This window comes from Salmo salar, chromosome 22 (assembly GCF_965601325.2).
Source record: "Salmo salar chromosome 22, fSalSal1, whole genome shotgun sequence".
Taxonomy (NCBI): domain Eukaryota; kingdom Metazoa; phylum Chordata; class Actinopteri; order Salmoniformes; family Salmonidae; genus Salmo; species Salmo salar.
In genome coordinates, this window is record NC_138312.1 from 51,930,560 (window position 1) to 51,955,154 (window position 24,595).

A 24,595-nucleotide genomic window follows, 5' to 3' on the forward strand; every position below is an offset into this window, starting at 1 on the left:
TGACTAGTGAGCTGAGATAAGGCGGGGCTTTACCAAGCAAAGACTTGTAGATGACCTGGAGACAGTGGGTTTGGCGACGAGTATGAAGCAAGGGCCAGCCAACGAGTGTGTACAGGTCGCAGTGGTGGGTAGTATATGGGGCTTTGGTGACAAAACAGATGGCACTGTGATAGACTGCATCCAATTTGTTGAGTAGAGTGTTGGAGGCTATTTTGTAAATGACATCGCCGAAGTCGAGGATTGGTAGGATGGTCAATTTTATGAGGGTATGTTTGGCAGCATGAGTGAAGGAGGCTTTGTTGCGAAATAGGAAGCCAATTCTAGATTTAATTTTGGATTGGAGATGTTTAATGTGAGTCTGGAAGGAGAGTTTAGTCTAACCAGACACCTAGGTATTTGTAGTTGTCCACATATTCTAAGTCAGAACCGTCTAGAGTAGTGATGCTGGACGGGTGGGCAGGTGCGGGCAGCGATCGGTTGAAGAGCATGCATTTAGTTTTACTTGCATTTAAGAGCAGTTGGAGGCCACGGAAGGAGAGTTGTATGGCATTGAAGCTCGTCTGGTGGTTTGTTAACACAGTGTCCAAAGAAGGGCCAGATGTATACGGAATGGTGTCATCTGCGTAGAGGTGGATCAGAGAATCACCAGCAGCAAGCGCGACATCATTGATGTAAACAGAGAAGAGAGTCGGCCCGAGAATTGAACCCTGTGGCACCCCCATTGAGACAGCCAGAGGTCCGGACAACAAGCCCTCAGATTTGACACACTGAACTCTATCAGAGAAGTAGTTGGTGAACCAGGCAAGCCAATCATTTGAGAAACCAAGGCTGTTGAGTCTGCCGATAAGAATGCGGTGATTGACAGAGTCGAAAGCCTTGGCCAGGTTGATGAATACGGCTGCACAGTATTGTCTCTTATCGATGGCGGTTATGATATCGTTTAGGACCTTGAGCGTGGCTGAGGTGCACCCATGACCAGCTCTGAAACCAGATTGCATAGCGGAGAAGGTACGGTGGGACTCAAAATGGTCGGTAATCTGTTTGTTAACTTGGCTTTCGAAGACCTTAGAAAGGCAGGGTAGGATAGATATAGGTCTGTAGCAGTTTGGGTCTAGAGTGTCTCCCCCTTTGAAGAGGGGGATGACCGCGGCAGCTTTACAATCTTTGGGAATCTCAGACGATACGAAAGAGAGGTTGAACAGTAATAGATGTTGCAGCAATTTTGGCAGATAATTTTAGAAAGAGAGGGTCCAGAGTGTCTAGCCCGGCTGATTTGTAGGGGTCCAGATTTTGCAGCTCTTTCTGAACATCAGCTATCTGGATTTGGGTGAAGGAGAAATGGAGGAGGCTTGGGCGAGTTGCTGTGGGGGGTGCAGGGCTGTTGACCGGGGTAGGGGTAACCAGGTGGAAAGCATGGCCAGCCGTAGAAAAATGCTTATTGAAATTCTCAGTTATAGTGGATTTATCGGTGGTGACAGTGTTTCCTAGCCTCAGTGCAGTGGGCAGCTGGGAGGAGGTGCTCTTCTCCTCCATGGACTTTAGTGTCCCTGAACTTTTTGGAGTTTGTGGTACAGGATGCAAATTTCTGCTTGAAAAGCTAGCCTTAGCTTTCCTAATTGCTTGTGTATATTGGTTCCTAACTTCCCGATCTAACTCGGGAAGTTAGGGAAATTCCCATATGCCATTCATGCCTGTTAGCTTTGTGTGACTGGGGTTGTAACATAGAAGTAGAATACTGGAATGGACATGAGCCTTCTCATGATGGTCCAAAGGTCAGCCATGTTGGTCAGGGAGTTGGTCAACCATGGTTTTCTATTGCTGTGATAAGATATTGTGCAAAACAATGAATGTGAAGAATTTATCTACACTGTATGTGTCTTTAGCTAGACAGCCAGCCAGTTTTAGAGGAATGGTTCCATAATTTTGTTTAATTAACTGCAAATATGGCAACATTCCATTCAGACAATGCAGTCAATCGACAGCCATACACTGGCTCAAATCAGTTGATGATAGGACTTAGACAAGTTGTAAATGCAACAGGTACTGATATTGGATCATATAATAAGCTTTCCATATAATGGATCATATCATAAGCTTTCCACAGCTTTCCAAGAAAACACAATCTGAGACATTTATGGTCTGTTTACATATATTTTAGAGGCTATAAATAGAGAATGTGTATAAAACCCATATAAACTGTATTTATAATTAACTATAATTCCATCACACAATTTCTGATACATCACGTCTTACTTTTATTTTCCTGCACCTATGCCTCTACTGACGTTCATTCCAATTAGACTGGTTTTGGATTTCTCCCTGACGAAGGTGGCTGCCATTTTGTCCCCATTTTGGAACTTTGCGGGTTTATGACATAGCCCCTCTAGTACTATAATAGGATCTCTATGGGTTGTAATATCTTAGTACTAGGCTTAGGTTATTCAACTATTTATTGTTTTGTGATTGTAACAATGTACCACTGACATTTGGATTGTATTATTGATCCTCAGTACACTGACTGAACTATGACCTTTGCTTCATGTCTTTGTTGTTGCGGCTCTAAAGTACACCAAATGTATTTCATATGTTTAACTTTTTTTTTTTGAACATTGTGCATAAAATAGACATACCGTCGGTGAGAAGCCCTAAATGAAGGTTTTCATTAAGCCATCACTGTTATGTTCATGAATTAAAATAAGATACTGAAAAGCATGTATGTCATAAAATAATGTAGAAAAATGTCAGGGCTTAGCTAAACCTTCTCTTGGTTGCAGTGTGGCGACCCGTTCAAAGAAGAAGACCTCGTCGTCCTCAATGGGACCAAGGAGGAGGTGGAGAAACTGAGAAAGATAATGGAGGAGAAGAGAGCCAAGGCCAAGGCAACAAAGGTTTGTGTTCCTAGAGTTTTCAAATCAAATTTTAAGGGGTAATCCTAACTTCCACTTAAAGGGAGAGTTCATCCAAATTACAAAATGACATGTTTGTTGCTAACTTTTTTGCATTTTTGGTACACTACAATTCCAATGCAAGAATGGTACCTACAGTGGCAAGAAAAAGTATGTGAACCCTTTTGGAATTATCTGGATTTCTTCATAAATTGGTCATAACATTAGATCTGATCTTCATCTAAATCACAACAACAGACAAACACAGTCTGCTTAAACTAACACACAAATTATTGTATTTTTCTTGTCTATATTGAATACATCATTTAAACATTCACAGTGTAGGTTGGAAAAAGTATGTGAACCCCCTAGGCTAATGACTTCTCCAAAAGCTAATTGGAGTCAGGAGTCAGCTAATGAGGAGTCCAATCAATGAGACAAGATTGGAGATGTTGGTTAGAGCTACCCTGTCCTAGAAAAAACACTCACAAGAAGCATTGCCTGGTGTGAACCATGCCACGAACAAAAGATATCTCAGAAGACCCAATATTAAGAAATGTTGACTTGCAGAAAGCTGGAAAGGGTTCCAAAGTATCTCTAAAAGCCTTGATGTTCATCAGTCCACGGTAAGACAAATTGTCTATAAATAGAGAAAATTCAGCACTGTTGCTACTCTCCCTAGGTGTGGCCGTCCTGCAAAGATGACTGCAAGAGCACAGCGCAGAATGCTCAATGAGGTTAAGAAGAATCCTAGTGTGTCAGCTAAAGACTTACAGAAAACTCTTGAACATGCTAACATCTCCGTTGACGAGTCTACGATACATAAAACACTAAACAAGAATGGTGTTCATGGGAGGATACCACGAAAGAAGTAACTGCTGTCCAAAAAAAACATTGCTGCTCACCTGAAGTTCACAAAAGAGCTTCTGGATGTTCCACAGTGCTACCGGCAAAATATTATGTGGACAGATGAAACTAAAGTTGAGTTGTTTGGAAGGAACACACAACACTGTGTGGAGAAAAAAAAGGCACAGCACAGCACACCAACATCAAAACCTCATCCCAACTGTAAAGTATGGTGAAGGGAGTATCATGTTTTGGAGCTGCTTTGCTGCATCGGGGCCTGGACAGCTTACCATCATCGACGGGAAAACGAATTCCCAAGTTTATCAAGACATTTTGCAGTAGAATGTAAGGCTTTCTGTCTGCCAATTGAAGCTCAGCAGAAGTTGGGTGATGCAACAGGACAATGACCCAAAACACAGAAGTAAATCAACAACAGAATGGCTTCAACAGAAGAAAATAGGCCTTCTGGAGTGGCCCAGTCAGAGTCCTGACCTCAAACCGATTGAGATGCTGTGGCATGACCTCGAGAGCGGTTCACACCAGACATCCCAAGAATATTGCTGAACTGAAACAGTTTTGTGAAGCGGAATAGTCCAAAATTCCTCCTGACCATTGTGTCGGTCTGATCCGCAACTACAGAAAATGTTTGGTTGAGGTTATTGCTGCCAAAGGAGGGTCAACCAGTTATTAAATCCAGGGATTCACATACTTTTCCCATCCTGAACTGTGAATGTTTACACGGTGTGTTCAGTAAAGACATGAAAACATATAATTGTTTGTGTGTTATTAGTTTAAGCAGACTGTGTTTGTCTTGTTGTGACTTAGATGAAGATCAGAATTTTTTTTATGACCAATTTATGCAGAAGTACAGGTAATTAATTCTAAAGGGTTCACATACTTTTTCTTGCCACTGTATATTAGCATTTTTGCGCTTCATGTCCAAATCATATTTAAGTAACTTAATTGAGTTACACAATCAATTTTAAGATACTTTAGGATGATTTGGAGATGAAGCGCAAAAATTGTAATATAGGTACCATTGACTTGCAACGGATTTGTGCCACAAATGCTAAAAAGTTAGCATTTGAAACTTTGTCCATAGACTGTTTACAGCAGTGGTGTCAAAAATCTTTCCGTGGGGGCCGAGTGTTTGCGGCTTTCTGGGATTTCCTTTCAATTCAGACCTAGACAACCAGGTGATGGGAGTTCCTTACTAATTAGTGAACTTAATTAATCAATGAAGTAGAAGGGTGGAGCGAAAACCTGCAGACACTTGGCCGTCCATGGAATGAATTTGACACATCTGGTTGACAGGGTAAGGAAACCCTATCACTATCCCTTTCAGTAAATTTTCCACCTATTCATGATGCTTGCATGATGCATTGATGTCAAAGTGTAGATTTGACTCACCATAGGTAGAAGTTAGGATTCCCCACTAGTTATGTGAGTTGCCTGGAATTTACGGTAAAATGTGTATATTTTTTTTTCATTTTTTTTTTCATTTTTTTTTTTTTTTAGAAATCAAAGAAAAGCAAATTTGCTGAGACTGTTTCCAAGCCATCAGAGTCAAAAGGTAGGAAGTAGTGATGCACTGATATGACATTTTTGGCCGATACCGACATCCAATATTTTCCTTGGTAAAACAAAACGATACCGATAACCAATATTTAGCATTTTGGCAGCCTTTTAAGCATTCTATTACAGTTAGATAGTTAACACACACATGGACACAGCGGTCTAAGGCACTGCATCTCAGTGCGAGAGGCGTCACTACAGTCCCTGGTTTGAATCCAGGCTGTATCACAGCCGGCCGTGATTGGGAGTCCCATAGGGCGGCGCACAATTGGCCCAGCCTCGTCCGGGTTTGGCCGGGGTAGGCCGTCATTTTAAATATGAATTTGTTCTTAACTGACTTGCCTAGTTAAATAAAGGTTACACACACACACACACACACACACACACACACACACACACACACACACACACCACACACACACACATTCACCACACTGACCAAAAAGTTATTTTGTTGGCATTTACGTATGTCCCCATTACCAGTAAAACATAAGCAAAACCTATTTCTTTCACTTACTTGCTGTGCTGTTTCATTGTTCATTTGTTCAGTCGTTTCATTCTCAACCAGGATTTCTATGGAACGCTGTTTGGGTCTTTGCATGTCAAAAAAGATACACATCAAATAACACTATTTGACATGTCAAATAAGCTTGTTGACCAATCAGGACCTGAATATGACTGTACTTCACATAATAATTTAACACGTTCATAAATTTGAACATGCAAAACATTAGATTATGTCAGCAGAGTACCCAGCCAGAAATAATCAGACACCCATTTTTCAAGCTAGCATATAATGTCACATAAACCCAAACCACAGCTAAATGCAGCACTAACCTTTGATGATCTTCATCAGATGACACACCTAGGACATTATGTTATACAATACATGCATGTTTTGTTCAATCAAGTTCATATTTATATCAAAAAACAGCTTTTTACATTAGCATGTGACTAGCATTCCCACCGAACACTGCCGGTGAATTTACTAAATTACTCACGATAAACGTTCACAAAAAGCATAACAATTATTTTAAGAATTATAGATACAGAACTCCTCTATGCACTCGATATGTCCGATTTTAAAATAGCTTTTCGGTGAAAGCACATTTTGCAATATTCTCAGTAGATAGCCCGGCATCACAGGGCTAGCTATTTAGACACCCAGCAAATTTAGCACTCACCAAAGTCAGATTTACTATAAGAAAAATGTTATTACCTTTGCTGTCTTCGTCAGAATGCACTCCCAGGACTTCTACTTCAATAACAAATGTTGGTTTGGTTCAAAATAATCCATAGTTATATCCAAACAGCGGCGTTTTGTTCGTGCGTTCAAGACACTATCCGAAAGGGTAAATAAGGGTGACGAGCATGGCGCAATTCGTGACAAAACATTTCTAAATATTCCATTACCGTACTTCGAAGCATGTCAACCGCTGTTTAAAATCAATTTTTATGCCATTTTTCTCATAAAAAAGCGATAATATTCCGACCGGGAATCTGCGTTTAGGTAAACAGACGAAAGAAAATAAAGCATTCGGTCGACTCGGGCACGCGCCTAAGCCCATAGTACTCTGATTGGCCACTTGCCAAAAGCGATAATGTGTTTCAGCCAGAGGCTGCCTCGATATCGTTCAGCTTTTTCCCGGGCTCTGAGAGCCTATGGGAGCCGTAGGAAGTGTCACGTTAGAGCAAAGATCCTCAGTCTTCAATAAAAAGAGCCAAGATGAAACACAACTTGTCAGACAGGCCACTTCCTGCATGGAATCTTCTCAGGTTTTGGCCTGCCATTTGAGTTCTGTTATACTCACAGACACCATTCAAACAGTTTTAGAAACTTTAGGGTGTTTTCTATACAAAGCCAATAATTATATGCATATTCTAGTTACTGGGCAGGAGTAGTAACCAGATTAAATCGGGTACGTTTTTTATCCGGCCGTGTCAATACTGCCCCCTAGCCCTAACAGGTTAATTTGACAAAAATCTGTTGAAATCACACCATAGATGTATTATACTTTACAATTGTATTGGGGGCGTACTTATTTCACTGTACAGTCTTACCTATGGATTGTGGATCAATGACATGGGGTATCAGTCTACTCAGTGACACCCAGAGAACATTAAAATTGTAGCTCTTATTGCGGAAATGAGCCACATTTATTGTCAACCTATGTGTATTGAACACTATTCCAGAGGAAAAACAATACTGCGTGGATGTTTTGTAGTCTGAGGAGGCGTTGGGAAAAATATATTGGGTATTGAGTAGACTGATACCCCATTTCATTCATCCCCAATCCTTAGGTAAAGCTGTACAGTGCAATATGAATGTCAATACACACAATAAGCGGACTGGGGAGGTGATTTCACACAGTCAGAGTCCCGCGATAAGAGCTACAACATGAATATTTGCGTAAACTCTTCACAGTTGTGTTCTGTGGGTGTCACCGAATAGACTGATACCCCATTTCATTGCTTCACATTCCAACATTGTTTAACATTATCTAGTCTAAATAAGTCATGATTCCACCAATTGTAACCTTCTGCATCACTTATAAAGAGGTACTTTTATTTTGAAGGCAAACCGTGAATTCCACTATTGTGCCTAATCCTTATTGTGGCTAGCTTCACAACACATAACCCGGTCAGGTTGAGCCTCACTAGCCAGATGAAGCTAGCTGGCTGCTTATAACGTTAGCTTTGGGCAACAGGGTTAAGTAGCTGGCTAACTATTTATTTTCATGAACTGAAGTTCAATTTCAATAGGCGAACAACAAGTGGCTACCTAGCTAATACTTACTCACAAGGATTCCTAAATCATTGCTAAGAATCGTGAAAATGACTGCAGTTTCTACTTGTCATTGTTTTCAGGCTGGTTGTATTACTGCTAGCTAGGTACCAAGATAAAGCTAGCTAGCTACCCCAGAAGTTGCGGTCAAACAAATAATGCTTTATTACCAACGTGGTATTGTAAACACATCGTTCATGACCGGTGTTTGCTTGTTTGCACACTTTTTTGTACAGCTTTGACAGTGCTACTGATAGTAGTGGTGGCGCTTGGCTTGCACGTGCAAATTCAGAACACACAACATTTTATAATAGAACGGTGATATTTGACGTGTCAAATTAAAAGCTTATTTAATGCGTCAAATAGTGTTATTGTCAAATAGTGTTATTTGACGTGTATCTTTTTTGACAGGCAAAGACCCAAACGACGTTCCATAGTATGTTGTGAAGTTAATAGTAGTGATGCTATTACTGTGTAACTCTGGTAGGGCAACATCTGAACAATTGCGCACTTGGTAACATTAGTGTGTACCGGTGCTCGACCAGTCACGAAAGCCAACATCACCCACGACAGAGGACGGTTGATTGTCGAGGGCAGTGAATTATATTATCTTGGCGTTAATGAATTTCGTCTTTGAGTTGTCTCGCTGAAATGTTCTTACTCTTTCAAGTGACTGCTCGACTTGACTGCTTGATCCACACTAGAGGTCGACCGATTAATCGGAATGGCCGATTAATTAGGGCCGATTTCAAGTTTTCATAACAATCTGTAATCGGTATTTTTTGCCACCGATTTGTCGATTTTCTTTATATTTTTTTACACCTTTATTTAACTAGGCAAGTCAGATTAAGAACACATTCTTATTTTCAATGACGGCCTAGGAACGGGGGTTAACTGCCTTGTTCAGGAGGGATTAGGGGGTTCGTTTTTGCAACCTTCTGGTTACTAGTCCAACGTTCTAACCACCTGCCTTACATTGCACTCCACGAGGAGCCTGCATGGCAGGCTGACTACCTGTTACGCGAGGGCAGCAAGAAGCCAAGGTAAGTTGCTAGCTAGCATTAAACTTATCTTATAAAAAACTATCAATCTTAACATAATCACTAGTTAACTACACATGGTTGATGATATTACTAGTTTATCTAACGTGTCCTGCGTTGAATATAATCGATGCGGTGCCTTTTAATTTCTCATCGAATCACAGCCTACTTCGACAAACGGGTGATTTAACAAGCGCATTTGCGAAAAAAGCACTGTCGTTGCACCAATGTGTACCTAACCATAAACATCAATGCCTTTCTTTAAAATCAATACACAAGTATATATTTTTAAACCTGCATATTTAGTTACTATTGCCTGCTAACATGAAATTGTGTCACTGCTCTTGCGTTCATTGCATGGCTCGTTGCAAACTAATTTGCCAGAATTTTACGTAATTATGACATACCATTGAAGGTTGTGCAATGTAACAGGAATATTTAGACTTAGGGATGCAACCCGTTAGATAAAATACGGAACGGTTCCGTATTTCACTGAAAGAAAAAAGCGTTTTGTTTTCGAGATGATAGTTTCTGGATTCGACCATATTAATGACCTAAGGCTCGTATTTCTGTGTGTTTATTATATTATAATTATGTCTATGATTTGATAGAGCAGTCTGACTGAGCGGTGGTAGGCCACAGCAGGCTCGTAAGCATTCATTCAAACAGCACTTTACTGCGTTTTGCCAGCAGCTTTCACAATGCATTGCGCTGTTTATGACTTCAAGCCTGTCAACTCCCAAGATTAGGCTGGTGTAACCGATGTGAAATGGCTAGCTAGTTAGCGGGTGCGCGCTAATAGCGTTTCAAATGTCACTCGCTCTGAGACTTGGGAGTGGTTGTTTCCCTTGCTCTGCATGGGTAACGCTGCTTCGAGGGTAGCTGTTGTCGATGTGTTCCTGGTTTGAGCCCAGGTAGGAGCGAGGAGAGGGACGGAAGCTATACTGTTACACTGGCAGTACTAAAGTGCCTATAAGAACATCCAATAGTCAAAGGTATATGAAATACAAATTGTATAGAGAGAAATAGTCCTATAATTCCTATAATAACTACAACCTAAAACTTCTTACCTGGGAATATTGAAGACTCATGTTAAAAGGAACCACCAGCTTTCATATGTTCCCATGTTCTGAGCAAGGCACTTAAACGTTAGCTTTCTTACATGGCACATATTGCACTTTTACTTTCTTCTCCAACACTTTGGTTTTGCATTATTTAAATCAAATTGAACATGTTTCATTATTTATTTGAGGCATTATATTAAGTTAAAATAAGTGTTCATTCAGTATTGTCGTAATTACAAATAAATAAAAAAATTGGCAGATTAATCGGTATCGGCTTTTTTTTGGTCCTCCAATAATCGGTATCGGCGTTGAAAAATCATAATCGGTCGACCTCTAATCCACACAGCAGACATTGTGGGCTAGGTTTGAATGCTGTGTTGCATGTGTAGCGCAAAATTTTACGTGGCGTCATTACGTCATGTACCTACGTTATATAGGTATGCATGTCAGCTTTGACTTCGGTTTTTCACATCGGCGTTAAACTAGACATCGAGGCCGATACCGATGTTAGCCTTTTTAGCTAATATCGTCCGATTCCGATATGTTCACCGATATATTGTGCATTCCTTGTAGGAAGTGTGGAGGACATATCTTATTTTTGTTTTATACATATCTTATTAATCTACAAAACTCAAATGGGCCATGTGGACATAGTCAAATCAAATTGTATTGGTCACCTGCACCGAATACAACAGGTGTAGACTACTGTGTAATGCTTACCCATTCCCAACAGTGCAGAGTTAAAAAGTAACACAACATTTTAATTAAAAAACGATGTAAAGTTATTAATGAGGCTATATACAAGGAGTACCAGTACTGAGTCAATGTACAGCCGTACGGGGTAGTCAAAGTAACAGTATCTATGTGTAGGTAGGGGTAAAAGTGACCAGGCAATCAGGATATATAATAATCAGTGTAGCTGCAGTGTACGTAAAGTGTGTGTGTTTTGAGTGTGTGGGCAGAGTCTAGTTAGTGTGCATAGAGCCAGCAAGGGGGTCAGTGCAAAAATAATTAAGATAGACATACACTGAATATAAACTCAACATGTAAAAGTGTTGGTCCCATGTTTCATGAGCTGAAATAAAAGCTTATTTCTCTCAAATTTTGTGCACAAATTTGTTTATATCCCTGTTAGTGAGCATTTCATCTTTGCCAAGATAATCCATCCATGAGACTGGTGTGGCATATAAAGAAGCTGATTACACAGTATGATCATTACACAGGTGCACCTTGTGCTGGGGACAATTAATTACCACTCAAATATGCAGTTTTGTCACACAACACAATGCCACAGATGTCTTAAGTTTTGATGGAGCGTGCAATTGGCATGTTGACTGCAATAATGTCCACCAGAGCTGTTGCCAGAGGATTTCATGTTAATTTCTCTACCATAAGCCTACTCCAGCGGTTTGCTGATGTCAACGTTGTGAACAGGGTGCCCCAGGATGGCAGTGGGGTTATTGTATGGGCAGGTATAAGCTACGGACAATGAACACAATTTTCTCTATGGAAATTTGAATGCAAATGTACACTGACAAGATCAAATCAAATCAAATCAAATTTCTTTTTATATAGCCCTTCGTACATCAGCTGATATTCTCAAAGTGCTGTACAGAAACCCAGCCTAAAACCCCAAACAGCAAGCAAAGCATGTGAAAGAAGCACGGTGGCTAGGAAAAACTCCCTAGGAAAAACTCCCTAGAAAGGCCAAAAACCTAGGAAGAAACCTAGAGAGGAACCAGGCTATGAGGGGTGGCCAGTCCTCTTCTGGCTGTGCAGGGTGGATATTATAACAGAACATAGTCAAGATGTTAAAATGTTCATAAATGACCAGCATGGTCAAATAATAATAATCATAGTAGTTGTCGAGGGTGCAACAAGCACGTCCGGTGAACAGGTCAGGGTTCCATACCCGCAGGCAGAACAGTTGAAACTGGAGCAGCAGCACGGCCAGGTGGACTGGGGACAGCAAGGAGTCATCATGCCAGGTAGTCCTGAGGCATGGTCCTAGGGCTCAGGTCCTCCGAGAGAAAGACAGAAAGAGAGAATTAGAGAGAGCATATTTAAATACACACAGGACACCGGATAAGACAAGAGAAATACTCCAGATGTAACAGACTGACCCTAGCCCCCCGACACATAAACTACTGCAGCATAAATACTGGAGGCTGAGACAGGAGGGATCAGAAGACACTGTGGCCCCATCCGATGATACCCCCGGACAGGGCCAAACAGGCAGGATATAACCCCACCCACTTTGCCAAAGCACAGCCCCCACACCACTAGAGGGATGTCTCCAACCACCAACTTACCGTCCTAAGACAAGGCCGAGTATAGCCCACAACGATCTCTGCCATGGCACAACCCAAGGGGGGGCGCCAACCCAGACAGGAAGACCACGTCAGTGACTCAACCCACTCAAGTGACGCACCCCTCCCATGGACGGCATGGGAGGGGTGCGTTGCTGTGCCATTCATCCTGAGGCCCATTGAATGGCCCATTGCTGTGCCATTCATCTGCTCCCATCACCTCATGATTCAGTATGATAATTCACAGCCCCATGTCGCAAGGATCTGTACACAATTCCTGGAAGCTGAAACTGTCCGGTGTTTCTGTACTGCACATTAGATGGAGTTTGCAAAACAAATGGCCACTGGATTGATGCAAATAATCATGATATTATCCTGCCAGGAAGGCTAATTTGTTAAATTTAGGTTTTTGGGAAAGCCTTTCCATATACCAGAAGACAGTTAGGTCTATCATTAGCATCATTATTTTTCCTGTTCCTTCATTGTTTGAAACCTGGATTTTTCCATACCCAGCCAAAATCCGACCATAGAAATATCTGTTGGAAATATTTTTAAAACATTTAATTGTTTAGCAGCCAAAGGCATTATCCTAGTCATATTAGAAACCCATGATAGTTGTTGCATCTTTAGATCTCCCGTTTGTACATTTGTAATGTATATTTCCATCTGTCCATGAAACCGGTCACAGTGCGTGCGCATTGTATAACTCTTTTTTTTCCCATAAATTGCATTTTGGATCATTTGCGCGTAGGCTTACACACACGTAGGCCGTGTGTATATTGCTGCGCTTAAAATGTGAATAAAAATTTTTTAATCAATTTTTACGATAAACATGCATGATCTTTTCCATCAGCCTTATTAATTTATACAGCTTATACCTCCACTACACTACTTTGATTCGCATTAGTGGGGATTAAGAAGTGAGAATATGCACAAAAAAAGTAGTATACGCCTTATTATCCACCACTGCACAAAAAGTGTGAATTTGGTTCAGACAGTCATATTTTGAGCAGGTTCTTCTGCGGTCTGGCTTGGAGGGAGGCAAGACTCCCTGCTCAGCTCTCTTTCTCTCTCTGTGGTTTCCTGTTTTAGCCTAAAATGATTAAGCAATGCACTACTTGATGAGTGAACAAGGCGTTTGCTGAAAAACAAGTTATGTTTTTTCCATTTATGTTTTGAGGTTTGACTTTAGCACGTAGGGCGTAGCGATTGGTTTCACCTCGTAAGTATGTGTTTCACGACATGTGCCATCTCGTTAGTAGGAAGGTGTTTCACCTGTGCTGGCCCAAGTGCTATTGGCAGCGGTCTAAGGCACTGCATCTCAGTGCAAGAGGTGTCACTACAGTCCCTGGTTCGAATCCAGGCTGTATCACATCTGGCCGTGATTGGGAGTCTTATAGGGCATCGCACAATTGGCCCAGCGTCGTCCGGGTTTGGCCGGAATACGCCGCCATTGTAAATAAGAATTTGTTCTTAACCTCTCTAGGGTAGGGGGCAGTATTTTCACGGCCGGATGAAAAACGTACCCAAATTAAACGGCCTACTACTCGGGCGCAGGAACTAGAATATGCATATTATTAGTAGATTTGGATAGAAATCACTCTGAAGTTTCTTAAACTGTTTGAATGATGTCTGTGAGTATAACAGAACTCATATGGCAGGCAAAAACCTGAGAAAAATCGAACCTGGAAGTGAGAATTCTGGTGCTTGTAGTCCTTTCAAGTCATTGCCTATCGAACGCACAGTGACTTATGGTTCATTTTGCACTTCCTAAGGCTTCCACTAGATGTCAACAGTCTTTAGAAAGTTGTTTGAGAGGTCTATGATGAACAGAGAGCGAACAGAGGAAGTTGGAAGTTGTTGACTCAGGAAGGTACTGGCGTTCATTGGCGCGCGTTCACGTGAGCGTTAGCTGTGTTCCAAAACGTTTTTCAAGACACTGCAATCGTCCGGTTGGAATATTATTGAAGTTCTAAGTGATAAAGGCCCTAAAGATTGATGCTATACAACGTTTGACATGTTTGAACGAACGTAAATATAACTTTTTTTTACTTTTTGTCGTGACATTTTCCGCGCGCTTCCTACACTTGGAGTAGCTAACTGAACGCGCTAACAACAAGGAGCTATTTGGACATAAATTATGGACTTTATCGAACAAAGCAACATTTATTGTGGACCTGGGATTCCTGGAAGTGCCTTCTGATGATCATCAAAGGTAAGTGAATATTTCTAATGCTATTTATGATTTTAGATTACTCCAAAATGGCGGGTATCTGTATTGCCTAGTGTATTTTTCTGAGCGCAGTACTCAGATTATTGCAAAGTGTGCTTTCCTCGTGAAGCTTTTTTGAAATCTGTCACAGCGTTTGCATAAAGGAGATGTTCATCTATAATTCTTTGAATAACAGTTTAATATTTTATCAACGTTAATGGTGAGTATTTTTGTAAATTGTTGTGCTGATTCACCAGGAGTATTGGAGGCAAATCCAAATACATCACGCGCCAATGTAAAATGGGGTTTATGGCTATAAATATGAACTTTATCGAACAAAAAATGCATGTATTGTGTAACATGATGTCCTAGGAGTGTCATCTGATGAAGATCGTCAAAGGTTAGTGCATAATTTTAGCTGGTTTTCTGGTTTTTGTGACGCCTGTCCTTGCTAGGAAAATGGCTGTGTGCTTTTTCTTGTGTTGGAACTGTCCTAACATAATCTAACTTTATGCTTTCGCCATAAAGCCTTTTTTAAATCGGACAATGTGGTTACATTAAGGAGACGTGTACCTTTAAAATGGTGTAAAATAGTCCTTTGTTTGAGAACTTTGAATTATGGCATTTTGTGGTTCTGAATTTGGTGCTCTGATTTTTCACTGGCTGTTGAATAGTGTGAACCGTGGGTGGGACGCTAGCGTCCCACCTGCCCAAGAGAGGTTTTAACTGACTTGCCTAGTTATATTAAATAAAAGTGGCTGGACCAGTGCTTCAGTTGTCTTAATAGATGTGCGCCCGATTTTGCCTATTTTGATTTCTAGACAAACAATCCTTTATCTGATCTTCCCTGTTTAAATTTTGCTCCACTTTTTGGTCTGCTTCCTGTTAAGTTTTGTGTAGGTTTTTCTTTTGATTGCCTCTTCTTCTGCAAATTTAGTGGGCGCTTGTTGTGGGTGTCTTTTAGGTTCCAGTTTTTGTTGCTAGTCAGTGGACACACCCATGCTTGTCTTTCAGAACCCCTCCTAAAACCACCTGTTATGTTTTGATTGTTGTCAGTAACTCTTTGTTAGTTTCCCTTTCTGTTTGGGCGACATTATTCTTGCTGGGGAACGTACAGGTGAAGTCGGAATTTTACATACACTTAGGTTGGAATCGTTAAAACTCGTTTTTCAACCAATCCCAAACAATAGTTTTGGCTAGTCGGTTAGGACATCTATTTTGTGCATGACACAAGTAATTTTTCCAACAATTGTTTACAGACAGATTATTTCACTTATAATTCACTATCACAATTCCAGTGGGTCAGAAGTTTACATACACTAAGTTGACTGTGCCTTTAAACAGCTTGGAAAATTCCATAACATGATGTCATGGCTTTAGAAGCTTCTGATAGGCTGATTGACATCATTTGAGTCAATTGGAGGAGTACCTGTGGATGTATTTCAAGGCCTAACTTCAAACTCAGTGCCTCTTTGCTTGGCATCATGGGAAAATCACAAGAAATCAGCCAAGACCTCAGAAAAAAATGATTGTAGACCTCCACAAGTCTGGTTCATCCTTGGGAGCACTTTCCAAATGCCTGAAGGTACCACGTTCATCTGTACAAACAATAGTACGCAAGTATAAATACCATGGGACCACGCAGCCGTCATACCGCTCAGGAAGGACACGCGTTCTGTCTCCTAGAGATGAACGTACTTTGGTGAGAAAAGTGCAAATCAATCCCAGAACAACAGCAAAGGACCTTGTGAAGATGCTGGAGGAAACAGGTACAAAAGTATATATCCACAGTGAAACGAGTCCTATATTGACATAACCTGAAAGGCCGCTCAACAAGGAAGAAGCCACTGCTCCAAAACCGCGATTTAAAAAGCCAGACTACATTTTGCAACTGCACATGGGTACAAAGATTGTACTTTTTTGAGAAATGTCCTCTGGTCTGATGAAACAAAAATAGAAATGTTTGGCCATAATGACCATCGTTATTTTTGGAGGAAAAAGGGGGACGCTTGCAAGCCGAAGAACACCATCCCAACTGTGAAGCACGGGGGTGGCAGCATCATGTTGTGGGGGTGCTTTGCTGCAGGAGGGACTGGTGCACTTCACAAAATAGATGGCATCATGAAAATTTTGTGGATATATTGAAGCAACATCTCAAGACATCAGTCAGGAAGTTAAAGCTTGGTCACAAATGGGTCTTCCAAATGGACAATGCATACTTCCAAAGTTGTGGCAAAATGGATTAAGGACAACAAAGTCAAGGTATTGGAGTGGCCATCACAAAGCCCTGACCTCAATCCCATGGAAGATTTGTGGGCAGAACTGAAAAAAGTGTGTGCGAGCAAGGAGGTCTACAAACCTCACTCAGTTACACCAGCTCTTTCAGGAGGAATGGGCCAAAATTCACCCAACTTATTGTGGGAAGCTTGTGGAAGACTACCCGAACGTTTGACCCAAGTTAAACAATTTAAAGGCAATGCTACCAAATACTAATTGAGTGTATGTAAACTTCTGACCCACTGGGAATGTGATGAAAGAAATAAAATCTGAAGTAAATCACTCTCTACTTTTATTCAGAAATTTCACATTCTTAAATTAAAGTTGTGATCCTAAGACACGGAATTTTTACTGTGATTTAAATGTCAGGAATTGTGAAAAACTGAGTTTAAATGTATTTGGCTAAGGTGTATGTAAACTTCTGACTTCAGCTGTAACTATTCACATCCCTTGACTTTTTCCCAAAATGTTTTGTTACAGCCTGAATTCAAAATGGATTAAATTGACATTTTGTGTCTCTGGCCTACAAACAATACCCCATAAGTATTAACCCCCTGGGACAATACACCTTTGGCAGCAATTACAGCTGTGAGTCTTTTGGGGTATGTTTCTAAGAGCTTTGCACACTGGATTGTACAATAGTACGCCCATTATTCTTTTTAATATTCTTCAATCTCTGTCAGGTTGGTTGTTGACCATTGTTTAACCTCTTACATCTAGACGTTCCGCTAGCGGAACACCTGCTCCAATATCCAATGATAGGCGTGGCGTGAATTACAAATTCCTTAAAAATACAAAAACTTCAATTTTTCAAACATATGACTATTTCACAGCATTTTAAAGACAAGACTCCTTTATCTAACCACACTGTCCGATTTCAAAAAGGCTTTACAGCGAAAGCAAAACATTAGATTATGTCAGCAAAGTACCCAGCCAGAAATAATCAGACACCCATTTTTCAAGCTAGCATATAATGTCACAAAAACCCAGAAGACAGCTAAATGCAGCACTAACCTTTTGATGATCTTCATCAGATGACACACCTAGGACATTATGTTATACAATACATGCATGTTTTGTTCAATCAAGTTCATATTTATATCAAAAAACAGCTTTTTACATTAGCATGTGACCTTCAGAACTAGCATACCCCCCCCCCCCCCGCAAACTTCCGGGGAATTTACTAACAATTTACTAAATTACTCACGATAAACGTTCACAAAAAGCATAACAATTATTTTAAGAATTATAGATACAGAACTCCTCTATGCACTCGATATGTCCGATTTTAAAATAGCTTTTTGGTGAAAGCACATTTTGCAATATTCTAAGTACATAGCCCAGCCATCACGGGCTAGCTATTTAGACACCCGGCAAGTTTAGCCTTCACCAAAATCAGATTTACTATTACAAAAATGTTATTACCTTTGTTGTCTTCGTCAGAATGCACTCCCAGGACTGCTACTTCAATAACAAATGTTGGTTTGGTCCCAAATAATCCATCGTTATATCCGAATAGCGGCGTTTTGTTCGTGCGTTCCAGAAACTATCCGAAATGGTATATCAGGGTCGCGCGCATGGCGCAATTCGTGACAAAAAAATTCTAAATATTCCATTACCGTACTTCGAAGCATGTCAACCGCTGTTTAAAATCAATTTTTATGCAATTTATCTCGTTAAAAAGCGATAATATTCCGACCGGGAATCTCCTTTTCGGCAAACAGAGGAAAAATCACAAAGACGGGGGCGGCCAGGGCACGCGCCTAAGCCCACAGTCCCTTGATCGGCCACTTGAGAAAGGCGATAATGTGTTTCAGCCTGGGGCTGGGATGACGACATTCTGTTTTTTCCCGGGCTCTGAGAGCCTATGGAAGACGTAGGAAGTGTCACGTTAGAGCAGAGATCCTTTGTAATTGAATGAGATGGCAAAGAAGTTCAAGAAATGGTCAGACAGGCCACTTCCTGTAAAGGAATCTCTCAGGTTTTGACCTGCCATTTGAGTTCTGTTATACTCACAGACACCATTCAAACAGTTTTAGAAACTTTGGAGTGTTTTCTATCCAAAGCCAATAATTATATGCATATTCTAGTTACTGGGCAGGAGTAGTAACCAGATTAAATCGGGTACGTTTTTTATCCAGCCGTGAAAATACTGCCCCCTAGCCATAACAGGTTAAAACAGTTTTCAAATCTTGCCATAGCTTTTCAAGCTGATTTAAGTCAAAACTGTAACAAGGCCTAAACATTTGCACCACCATGGAATATTGTTACATTGTCTATGTTCTCAATTTAAGAGAACATGGTCCAACAAATGGAAATTAGGAAGAGGCTGTTATGGTATTCAACTTCCACTTTGACATCAAACCATTTTCAAATTATTTAAACACAATTGATTTAACATATGATATTATCAAGGGCTTTGTTTATGGAAATCGTACAGCATACATTTTTTTTACCCAAAACGTGTTTGTTCACTGTAAAGGAAGTGTAGCTATTCATGGAAATTCCCAAATGCTTTGAATACATTAAACATTAGTTATAAATTAACTTGGTCTTAACTTAGCTTGATCTTATCTTCATTTTATGACTTTGTAAAGCGGTTGTCGATACGATTCACACAAACCATACATCACAACATCAAACCGTACATCACAACATCAAACCGTACATCACAACATCAAACCGTACATCACAACAAATGAACAAGGCACTAGGATCTGTTCTCCCTTGAGAGGTAGGCCCAACAGGGCATTGAAAGGTCTTTGTGGTTGAATCTGTGCTTCAAATTCACTGCTCGATTGAGGGACTTTACAGATAATGATTGATGTTAAAGGTTGTTCAAACTTTTTATGTATTTCTTGTTCACATTCACCTGTTTTGTTCCTATGTAGAAAATCCAGACTCCACCGAAACCGTTTTTGCAGAGGGCAAAACTTCAACAGAAAATGGCGAAGACCGCAGCCAGCCAGGTGTTTATTTGTGGATTATTTAACTAGGAAGAGATATTAACACGTTGAACAAACAATCATTCAATGCAGTGCACCATAATGTGTAGCTTGCACTCATTTTTATTGCCTTTCCGACACTATACTCCCCTTACAGTTCATAACTCAGCAGCATGATGTCTTAGCCCTAAAACTGTCACTGTGCCCTTGAGCAAGGCACATAACCCCTAAAGTGTTCCCCATCCTGGACCGGATCCCTGTGTGTGCGTGCTCATTTGAAGGCATTGTGATAGACAGGAGACCAATTTCTGTTTTTCACAAAAGTGGCAAAGTATTCTATTTTATGCTACACAATAGGGGTCATGATAGGTCATTTTGTCTTCTCACCCGAGCAGTCCCTGGACCCTCTGGTTCTTCCAGCACCTCCAAGGTGGTCAAACCCTTGGCAGCATCCGGAAGCTTGGCGGAATCCGGGAGCAAGAGGTCCATCCAGTCCATGGAAGAGAAGTCGGAGACCTACAAATCTCTCTTCACCAGCCACAGTTCAGCCAAGCGCACCAAAGCCCAGACGTCCAACTGGGTTACCCACACCCCCTACCACTTCTAAATGACCCCCCAGTGGTCATGGCAGGCAGCACACACAGCCAGGTGATGCTGTGTATTTGCAGTGAGAAACAATTTGAGGTAACCCTTTATTTGAAGGGTACCTAAAACATTTTTTTTATTTATAATCTATACTTAATGCATTCATGAGCACATGACCGTTTCATAAATGCTTATGTCAACAACGGCAAGTTGAAATATGCAGTATAAGTGCACATTTCTGTGACAAAGGGAATATCAACTTGCTACTGCTTATGAATGTGTTGTACGTAGGTGATGGAGCCCTTATGGTGCTGTCATTTTAATAAAGTGTTACTTCATTTGACAGATTACTTTTTCTTGTAGGTATCCTTGGTGAATCAATACATGTGCTATAGGTTAGGGTTACTAATTCTCCTTTTCCTTTTTCTATGAATTGGCTGTATTATATGTTGGTCTTATCTAGGCTATCTATCTAGTTGTTTTTTATAGATGTGGATCACTATGATTCATCTTTAGATTATGGTTTGCTATGCAATATATGATAAAAATGTTTTGAAATTATATTACAAGGACTTAGTTTAAAGAAAGTGGAATAGTGAGTGTTTATTCATAAAATCTTATTGCTTATGTAAGTAAACACTGTTTATACTCAATATTGACATTTCCTCCAAATAACTTGTCAGCAATCCAAATATAGATTGATATAAACATTTTAATGTTCATATTTGATTTTTATTTAAACGGATACCTTTTAAATACTTTTCCCACGCATGTTTGTTCAACCCTCAACCCAAACAATGTCAAAATAAAGTATTTTTTTCCTTAAAAATGGGTATTCCTTTTTATTATAGGACAACATATAGTACTGTGTACAAGTTAAGGTGCATTAAGTCGAATGAAACAATTAATTTGTTCCCTTCTGCTGGTATTTTAGTGATATCCCCAAATTACTGCCGTGTCTCATGTTCTTCTGTGTTTTCAGGTTTGTGTTGGGGTTAAAGCGTTTGCTTTATATTTCAATTCATATTAAATTAATATTATATTATTTCTTATTCTAGGACACACCATGAAAGTGTGAAATGTAACCAAAATGGTGTGCAAAGATGTATTTTAGGGTCACACAAAGGTGTGAAGGAAACATTGATAGCACAGAAAAAGATGTGCTTGGCTTTAATAATTGAGTCAAGCCACAAGATGGCAGCAGAGGTTTAACTTTGCCTTTAGAATCTACTTAGTGTTGAGCAGACAGACCTCTGGAATTCTACTCTGCAGGTGGCTAGAGTCAACTAATTTAGGATATGCAGCTGCGTTTACGCAGGTAGACCAATTCTGATATTTTTTTTTCACTAATTGGTCTTTTGACCAATCATATCAGCTCTTTTTGCCAACAATTGTGCAAATGCCACCTATGACCTCTTGAAAAAGTCACATTGGGGAAATTCTGTTTCCCATTCAAGTAAATAAATTAGATAGTCTTTGCCCTTGTCATTTCTATCTTGTAAATGTTTTGTTCATTATTCCGTTTTTTTTACAGATACTGTATGTTCATACGCATCTTCATGTATTCCTTAAAGATGGATCAAATAAAATAGAGCGACCATGCATTTATTCACCTAAGTCATTACATTGTCACAGTGGATGTAAAGGCTAGCCTTATAAGCCTTCAGTCGTTCGTTGAATGAAACTTGGAACGCATCAATGCAACTTTCTTGATGTTGTAGGCGGCAATTATCGGTATTTCGCTGCAAGCTATCCTTTGTAATAAAGCGTTTTGGTTATCCTCTGGCACTAGGCTTTGGAGTTGCGACTATTTCAGGATACATATTTGAATCTCTGTACGTTTGACATTTTAGTCATTTCGCAGACTCTCTTATCCAGAGCGATTTACGAGCAATTAGGGTTAATAAGTATATTACTCATGGGCACATCGACAGATTTCTCACCTAGTCGGCGAGGGGATTCCAACCAGCGACCTTTCTGTATTGTGTTATTAATTAGGTCTACCCTACACAAGTTTACGATTGGCTAAAATACGTTTAACGTTTATATGAGACTGGATCAATTGAGTGTCTAGTATTTTAGGCCTAAGGAATCCACAAAACACACTGGAAAAGAAAATGTAACTGTAGTTAATTTAAATGGAAAGAAACTAAAATAAATAAGCCTATTGGCTATTCAGAAGCTCCTCTGATGGTTTAAATGCGTTTATTCTATGAAGATACACTTCCATAAGCGTCGTTTAGGCCACCCTCGAATGTGTAGATTCAACTGCAATGTAATTGCAGAGATCTGTAGGAAAGTCGAACAACCTTAGAGTGGGCCTATCACAGGAATGTGCATAGGGTTTCACTCAGGTGCGTTACCATGCAGGGCGCATGCGCATTCCAAGAGAACCAGGTGTAGTCAGCAATATAGACTTGCGAATTCCCTCTTTCATAGCCTCTCCACTGGAATTATACCGCGATCCTCACAGATGTCTTTACTCGAGAGGCTCGAATCAGACTGGCGGGTAAGCAAATGCATGTTTTGCTTTTTATTTTAAATGATTATGACTATTACTTGTCTATCTTTCGACCTAATAAGTCAGCACGTTACATTAATTGTAGGTTACAGGTTTTTAGGACCTTGTGGTCGTTTGTACTAGGCTACTGCGCGGCCATTGACAGTGGCTTTACTATTGCTAAATATACCATTTCAATTAATTATTATTATTAAACCAATAATTATGATAATAGACCCTATAACGTTGATCTATTGAAATACTCGGGTGCTCACGACTTCGGAGGTTAAAGCCCTGCAGAAGAGAGAGGCCTACATTTGCCATACACCTTGGTCATTACATATCGTGTATGATTTAAAAATATATAACCAACGTCAACTCAGATTTATAGTTCATATTGGCAACTGGATTTCTGATAAACCAGTTGTCAATATTCGTTTCAAAAACATTATGTCTCACAATACACAGTAGCCTATAGCCTAGACCAAATGTGCACCTTTAAAATAGTAATATATAGGCTACACTAATAAATTAGTAGCCTAAATAATATTAGACTATTAATAGAAAATCTGTTACATTAATATTGCATGTCCATCAAAATTGGTAATTTGTCTCTGAATATAGTCAAACATACTATACATTCTACATGAGTTTAGCTTCTTCAGTGTGACAGAATTTTTGCATAATTCACCTACGTGTTCTATTTCGAAAGAGGATTTCATATTAACGCTAAACCACATGGTCCACGTGAAGCCTAACATTTGTAACTAATTGCCTTTATGGATAACAATTTAGGCCTACTTTAAAATGGGCTATTCTGTCAAGAGTTCTTGTTTAAACGAATTGGCATTGGCATGATTGTCATTGACATGATAAAAACCCCTGTTCAAAACACAACGGCTAGGCAATTCTTGCGTGTCTAACCTCATTTACTCTGCCACCGCGATGTAAAGATCCCTTAATTAGTGAGCATTCATTTCTGGTTCATATCTTAACACGCTCAGAAGAAGCACACGCAGCTTAAAGCCACTGCGTCGTTCATGGATGAGCTGATCTTCCCCAATCGTTATTGTTTCCCAGGCGTCGAATCATTATTAAGCATTCCCAAAACCTTAATGATAAAGACACGTGTATTGTTTTCCCATGCATATTAACAATTATCAGACAGAAAATTATTCAAACCCTTAGCTTAACTAACTGCTGTATCTATAGGGTAAATCATATTTCACAATGATATTGGAAACAACAAAAAGAAAAACACAAATATGGTCTTTAAAATAGGCTATAACTTCTTTATTGGCGTGATGTTATGCATATCAAAACATCAAGGACACCTTTATTTTGGACATTGCAATGCTCCACCAAAAATGTTAATGAAGCTCTAAGGGGGAGATTTTCGTTAAGATGCCTGGTGCTTAGTGGTTTGAAAAAGAACTATGCTTTTAAGCCTTGGGGCTTTAAGGTTTTGAAGGTACCAAACGTCAAGGTAAAGCCTCGAAATGCAGCTATTCCTTTTTAAGTACGTATAAGTAGTCTAGGTGTCAATTATTTAAAATGTTTAGCATGGAAATC

General features: G+C 40.0%; 1 protein-coding gene across 4 annotated transcripts in view; it reads left to right on the top strand.

Moving 5' to 3' along the window:
• Positions 1-21,352, top strand: part of rtf2 (replication termination factor 2) — a 61,856-nt gene extending 40,504 nt beyond the window's left edge. For 2 of the 4 annotated variants that reach the window (XM_014168125.3, XM_014168126.3), the window contains exons 6-9: positions 2,775-2,888; positions 5,250-5,304; positions 19,885-19,962; positions 20,334-21,026. In XM_014168125.3, coding sequence (XP_014023600.1) covers positions 2,775-2,888; positions 5,250-5,304; positions 19,885-19,962; positions 20,334-20,545 — 459 coding nt within the window. In that variant the 3' untranslated portion in view covers positions 20,546-21,026. Of the gene's footprint in view, positions 1-2,774; positions 2,889-5,249; positions 5,305-19,884; positions 19,963-20,333 lie in introns of all 4 variants that reach the window. The other 2 variants (XM_014168128.3, XM_014168127.3) reach the window with 2 other exon arrangements.
• The last annotated feature ends 3,243 nt before the right edge of the window (positions 21,353-24,595 follow it).